The following is a 6,922-nucleotide window of genomic DNA, read 5'->3' on the forward strand; positions in this document are numbered from 1 at the left end:
ACCCATCCCCCAATTAATCGGTTTTGTGATTGCAAAATGGAGACAATTGAGGGAGGATTATGTGGATTAAGTGTATACTAGCAGTCAATACATGATCAACTGTTATTAAATGGTCTGCTCTTGAGTTTTGCTATCACATCTGCCACTGCATTGTCTCCCAACTGTTGGCTCCTGCCTGCTCTTCTATCACCAGGTGTCCAAATTCTACCTCCTTTGTGAAATTTCCCAATCTGCACAGCATGAACCATCTCCTATATTCCCCTAACATGCTGTTCTATTTTCACAAACTATTATCCCTACACAATAACTCACTTTTTGAGTCCTTTACAGTAATACATATACCCATGAACCCACAATGCAGGCACCACTCCTCTCAGCATTCATCAAGAATAACATGCCAGCAACTGGAAAATCCAATTTTAAATTGCTATTACTTTTTGGTTTATTCATTTACTTTTAGTGTTTACTTATTTTTGAGAGAGAGAGTGCAAGCTGGGGAAGGGCAGAGAGTGAGAGAGGAGAGAGAGGAGAGAGAGGAGAGAGAGGAGAGAGAGGAGAGAGAGAGAGAGAGAGAGAGAGAGAGAGAGAGAGAAACACAGAATGGAAAGCAGGCTCCAGGCTCTGAGGTGTCAGCAGAGCTGATGCAGGGCTTGAACTCACGAACCGCGAGATCATGACCTAAGCTGAAGTCTGACACTTAATGGACTGAGCCACCCAAGCGCCCCAAAATTGCTATTACTCTTAAGAGGCTTGAGTCACTCAATCAAAAAAAGCAAAAGGCCTGCAATACAACAGGCCTATTCTAAGTGCTAGAACAGACGGCAAACGTTCAAACCTTACAGTGGTTTTGGTACATATTCTCAAAACTTTGAGTGGCTGTGAAAAGCAACAAGAATAAATGGAAAAAGTATTGCAGGTAATAAAAAGTACTATGAAAAATACAGGGTTATATGGAGATGTGTCAGAGAAAAAACCCTTTTCCAGAACGAAAAAGAAGCAATGTACAAAGACCTGAGGGCTGAGTGTTCCAGACAGAAGATTACAAGAGCCAACACCCTACATTAGAAGCTTGTCATTTTTGAGGAACAAGAAAAAATATAGCTACCTGCTATAAAGATCACATAGCCCTCCCAAAACACTTCCCTGCCAGGATTTCTGGAACCTGCGAACACGCTGCTTAATGTAGAGACTTTGCCGATGTACTTAAATTAAGGAATTTGAGATGGAGAGATTATCCTGGATTATCTGGGTGGCACAATTTGATCACAAGGGTTCTTATAAGAGGGAGGAGGCAGAGGATCAGAGCCAGTGATGATGGAAGAATGGAAGGAGAGATTGATTACACTTTGAAGACTGAAGCATGGCCTGCCTATAAGCCAAGAAATGCCAAGTGGTTGCTAGAAAATGGAATAAAGAAAATGATTCTCTCCTAGCCTTCAGAGCTATGGTAGGCAGGCCTAGTGACACCCTGATTTAGCCCAGTGAAACCAAATCTAGATTTCTTACCCCTGAAATTGTTAAAGACAATAAATCTGAGTTTTAAGTCAAAGTTTGTGATTTGTTACAGCACCAACAGTAAACAAAAACTTAGTACCTACTCTGTCAGGTACTGGTTAGGAGGGACAAAAAGGCTGGCCTTACATGTTTTATTACCCTAGAGAAGGGAGGCACCTGTATGAAAGCAATGTTTTGGCTGGTTTGATACCAAATCTGTAATGGAAACAGTGGGGGTAGAATGTTGTCAATTTCCCCCGCAGGTTGTCCCAACACCCCAAAAAGCAGATACATCTAGACATCCCTATAGCACTTATCTCACATTACTTGCGTTGTCTACCTTGCCCATTAGACTGACACACAGGAAAGTAGAGGCCATCTCCATTTGTATGCCCCTGCGAGGTGCTCATGTTGCATAGTATTTACTTAGTACTTTTAGCCAGGAACTGCTGTAAGCATTTTACATGAACTGACATCATTAAAATCCTATGGTATTATGCACAATTTCCCCTATTTTGCTAAGAAACAGATTTATTGGCCCAAATGATTAAGTGAAGGCTGGGTATTAACCAGTTTGGCTTCAGAGCCAGCACTCAATCCAGCCAACCACAAAGGAACTTTCAAAGGTAAGTAACTTGAGGGAACACTTGCTAAAAAACCAGTGAGCACAACTAAACTCTGTGACTTGAAGAGACTGGGGTAATTAGCAGAAGATTTTATGAAGCTGGAATGTTAAAGGGTAGAAATGCAAATTTACATTTGTGGGGTGAATTTCTATAGGACAACCTGCTGGGCAGGACCCAGACTTTCAAAGTTTGGTTAGCCTTCTAGTGGACAGTCCCTTTTAGGTGACATTTTAGGAGGTAGCTTTTCTAAGTTAGCTTTTCCAGCTGCATTTCAAGAAGGTTTAACAGTTCACAAAATATTTTCATACCCCTTTTCTGAAGCAAGTGTTTGAGAGTTTTCTATGGTGGTATTAGACGTCTGCCAACTCCTCCCTACTCAGCCTCTGGCCCCACTTTGAAAGTAATTTATATGGAGAACTGGATTTCCCAGACGGAAAACAGAAAAGTGCCTGCAGAGAACACACATACAGCTAATGTACTTTGTCAGTTTTTTTATCCTACATGTTCCTATTCCTCACCAGCTTCAAAAGCTTCGCTACTTTGCGTGATGTGTCCACCATTCGTGGGCTATTAACAAATGTACCAGACTATTCATAGTGTTTACCAAGATACCTTATTTCTTGCAAAACCCTGCCACACTCAAACATGTAACACTGATTTTATAAACTAAAGAATCTTCTCAATTTTTCTGAATTCACTGACCATAAACTCACTAATTCAGAGAGACTGCTTCCAAGTCTAGAGAATTTGAATTACTAAATATAAATACTAATAAGTAATGATCCTAGTGCAAGTGTCAAAGGAATGAACAGGGCACCTGTTCATCACACCACTGGCACAATGAAGACTGCAAAAACTTCTTTTATTAGATGTACTTACTTCACATGTTCTATACCGAAAACCTGCAGTTCACTAATCTGAGATATATACAATATATAAAAATGTTACTTATAAAATACCTAATCTTTTCTATTTCAAGCTTTTGCTCACTAGTTTCATTAGGCGTTCTGAGGGTGCTCCAAAATAAGTGGCATCCATGGGCAGCAATTTCATTTTTCCTTTTCTAACATATATAATGGTATTCTCAGAAACTCACCTGGATAGGTGAAGATACACAGCAAAAAACAAAAAAGGAATGCAAAAGGAAAACATGTTCACACAGTACTTTATAGAAAAACTAAGTCTCAGCAGATGGAATTTCATCAACAGTATAATTCAATTTTTATTACCTTATCTATAAATCATGCACATAAGTCTATGAAACAGGCTTTCTCAGAACAGACCCATCTTAGCTAACTCAGTGGCACAATTGAAAAGTGAAAAATTAAAAAAAAAAAAAAAAAGTGAAAAGATTTTTTTTTTCCACAAGAGTTTTTAATAAACCCAAGGAATGTTTTCCACCAAAATACAAACCAGACCCCAGTTTTGTACACAAAGGCAAAACTTGGCACAGTTCATTCGATCCCTGGAGCCTGCTTGGGATTCTCTCTCAAAATAAATAAAAATTTTAAAAGTTTAAGAAAAAGATGGCTTACTCTTATCACACATCAAGATTTGTCCCAATAGTTAGAGGACAGCAGAGTCTAGCAAAAAGTCACAACAACACATTTTAATTTGAAAGTAGTCGTTTATTAACTGACCAGATTACAAAAATAATCATGGTGGATACCTGAAAGGGAGGGGAAAAAAACTCATTAAAGAAACCACCTTGATAGATTAGAATTAACATAAATGAGGAAATTATAAGTACTTCAATTTCCATTAAGTAGGATAAAACCCTGGGCCTTTTCTTTCCTCCATAAATGCCCTCAAAAGGAAGGAACAATCAAACCAACCGTACAGATAACATGGTTGGCTTTTCCCCCTTAAACAATATTGCTTAGAACCCAACCAAACCCTTATCAATATTTAACAGAAAAAGTAGGAGACTAACACCACTTTTACCCTCATTACTAAGTAAACTTCTATCGAGATGAAGCTACTCACCTTAGTTCATTCTTCTAATAAGCCTATTGATCTGGTCTTCCCTGTTGCCAGCATCTCCACCTTCTACAAAATGGGTGGTCTTCTTCTTCATTCCCCCTCGTGGAGAAGATAACTTGAAGGGCCATAAAAAGTTGTTTGCTTCTTTGAAACGTTTTCCAACAGTGTAGATCTCATGAATCAGATCCTCCATGCAGATGATGCCATATTTACCTGAACATTAAGATCATTAAAAATTGTTAGCTGTTTTTACAGATTAAGATATCCAGCAAGGACAATCAGAGGCTATGATAGTTTAAAGTAAATTAGGAATAAAGCAACAAAGAAGGAAATACACGGCTATATTTACAAATACTCAAGCCAACGAAATCTTAACTTACATCTTCCGTAAACTTCTGCATTGTAGAGAACATGGGAAGATTTGTTGATAGAAAAATCAACTTTGTCTAATTATCAAACCTTTCCCCAAATAGGTAGAACCTACCAAGAGATCGAGCGATCAATGTGTTATCTGTCAGGGCAATTCGCTTCTTGTTGATTTTGCCATAACCACGCTTGTAGATCAATTCATTCACTGACTTCAGGTTTGGGTACCTAATATATGAAAAACAGACACAAATGACCAAATATAATAAGGTTATCACCATCAGAACACCTCAAATGCACCTCGTCAACAGAGCCAATTTGCCAAAAAGAACTCAAAGGAAAAGACTTACCCCCATGCGATATATGGTTCCACAATCCTTAGCATGTTAACTGAAGCCTTGTTGAGCTTAACAAAGGTGCCGTTGAAGATCTGGCGAAGGCGAAGAAGCTGCAACACCTTTCGAACCTTTGGGCTCACACCATTGATACTGCAGTGGAAAAAAAAGGACAAAATGCACTGAGCTTTAACCCAATTATTAATAGAGGATAAGAAAGTAACCATTATGATTCGGCACAACTCAAGTCCCACCTAAATAAACAGGAATTGTTACGAAGACCACTGGCATTTCTTAGCTTATTCTAGCCCGTGTCCCAACCTGCCTCTTTCACAAATAAGTGATCTTTGATACATACCTTTGACACTTCAAACTTCCCCAGGCCCTTTTACCCCATCCTACCTTTGTATTTGTCTTTGTTAGCTTTTTTTGAAAATAATATCCAGGACACTGAACAACTAAAACTCACATGCTCAGAGAGCTTTGGACACAGCACTTGCAACTAAACCATTAAAATACTACCCACCCACCACCCCCCCACCACCCGTTCTAGCTATGACCAAAATATCTCTATTCCAATGTTCCAGAACCAACGCCCCCAAGAAGTTAACGGGAAGTTTTGCTGACTGTGTAACTTTCCCTTCAAAACCAGAATGCGGTTAAAACTGAACTTACCCTCGGATCCTGATGACAAATGCCAATTTGGGTTCTGCAGGTACGTAGAAGTTGCCAGCTTTTCTTGCCATTCTAGCCATTCGAATCTCAGTTCTGTACATCTGCCTGTATTCCTTGTGGTAATGCTTAGCTTTTTCATAAATAAGCTTCCTCCTTGCCTTTCGAAGCTGAAAACCAATACCAGTTATTCATCTGATTCTTAGCTCCCAAATACAGTCACCACCACCCGTTCTTCAAAAGAAAGAGTAATTTCCCCTTGAAACTTTTTCCTTGTCAGAGCATGCGTTAACATTTCAACATGCAGACACTACCTCCAATTAAAAACACTTTTAAAAAGCCGATGATCCAGCTCACTGGTACAGTAGGTGAAGTCCACAAGCCTTGCTGAGAAAGAACACTCACCCATTTTCAACCCAAACACAAGGCCTCTCTTTACAGGTTAAGTGCCTTAAAAAAGTTTACCTACCATTTTTTGGGCAAATTTCTTTCTCAGACGCTTGATCTTCAACTCTGCGAAATTCCTTCGCTTTTTCTTGAGAGTTTCTGGCACAGCAGGAACCTTCTTTTTCTTCTCTCTGGCGTTAGCAAACAGAACTTTATTAATAGTTCAAACAGCACACAATACCACATTACTCTTGTATTGCACAGACTTTGCCATTTAGCAGCACTACCGTCACTGGCTCTAAACATTTCTATCTTCAGCTGCTCTCTAGCAGGTTATGGTGAAAAATAGAGTTTAGAGAGTTTTTATACCGATAATCTTCGCCTTTAACACAGACCACTTCACTTAAATACACAGAATTCACAGAAAATACAATAAATTCACATCTGTCCTGACCTCCGACAACTAAAATATCCACAACAAAGTTAACACAGACTGAGAAACTACTGCAAGAAGGGGGTTCCTGGAGTTCTCAAGAAAATTAACAAACAAGCAAACAAAAACCTCCCAGCTACCACCTTGGTTCAGGTCTGAAGTTCCACATGCTAAAAGCAAAGGCCTCACGACGGGGACGACTGGGCCAAATACGAGCTAAGATGACCGCAATTCAAAGGTTCTGCACCTCCCTTGAAAGGGAATTGGAAAACTCGCCGGTCCCGTACATAGTTAGGTTTTCACACCGCGTTCCCAGTATCTCCAAAACCTCTGACCCAAGGCCATCTGCATCCTATCTTTGCCCGGCGCCTCCACCAGCGTCACAGGGCGTCACAAACACACAGACAAATGGGCAAAGGTACAGGCTACAGCCAGACCGAGGGAAAACGAGACAAAAAGACGCTGGATTCGTGGATGGAGAAGGATTCTCGAGTGGACGAGGAGCTACTTACTCTGCACCCTCCATGGTTCCAGCCGGAAAAAGAGGAAGTTAGCGCATGCGCGCTGTCCACTTAAAGACGACAAGAGCGAAGCCCCACAACTCAGAGGTGTCCCAGGATAAGCCA

The 6,922-nt window shown here is 40.2% G+C and overlaps 1 protein-coding gene across 2 annotated transcripts; it reads right to left on the bottom strand.

The window, feature by feature from the left end:
- Positions 1–3,727: 3,727 nt before the first annotated feature.
- On the bottom strand, positions 3,728–6,910 carry RPL7 (ribosomal protein L7). Of its 2 annotated transcripts, none has more exons than XM_007080365.3 (7): positions 6,809–6,910; positions 5,946–6,054; positions 5,480–5,646; positions 4,820–4,957; positions 4,588–4,697; positions 4,107–4,316; positions 3,728–3,789 (listed from the first exon to the last, which is right to left on the bottom strand). In XM_007080365.3, the coding sequence occupies exons 1-6, from the start codon at positions 6,820–6,822 to the stop codon at positions 4,108–4,110; spliced, it is 747 nt and encodes a 248-aa protein (XP_007080427.2). In that variant the 5' UTR covers positions 6,823–6,910; the 3' UTR covers positions 3,728–3,789; position 4,107. The 2 variants fall into 2 exon arrangements, with proteins under 2 accessions (XP_007080427.2, XP_042829082.1); XM_042973148.1 differs by lacking the exon at positions 6,809–6,910 and adding an exon at positions 6,440–6,585.
- Positions 6,911–6,922: the final 12 nt, after the last annotated feature.

The sequence above is a fragment of the Panthera tigris genome, chromosome F2, assembly GCF_018350195.1.
Source record: "Panthera tigris isolate Pti1 chromosome F2, P.tigris_Pti1_mat1.1, whole genome shotgun sequence".
NCBI classification, from domain to species: Eukaryota; Metazoa; Chordata; class Mammalia; order Carnivora; family Felidae; genus Panthera; species Panthera tigris.

Excerpts from the sequence above, each read along its gene's own strand:
- RPL7 (XM_042973148.1), bottom strand. The coding sequence starts at position 6,465 with ATGTGGAACTTCAGACCTGAACCAAG. Across the intron at positions 5,647-5,945 it reads AGAAATTTGCCCAAAAAATG|CTTCGAAAGGCAAGGAGGAA; the intron begins GTAGGTAAACTT and ends ATTGGTTTTCAG. Across the intron at positions 4,698-4,819 it reads GAACCATATATCGCATGGGG|GTACCCAAACCTGAAGTCAG; the intron begins GTAAGTCTTTTC and ends TTCATATATTAG.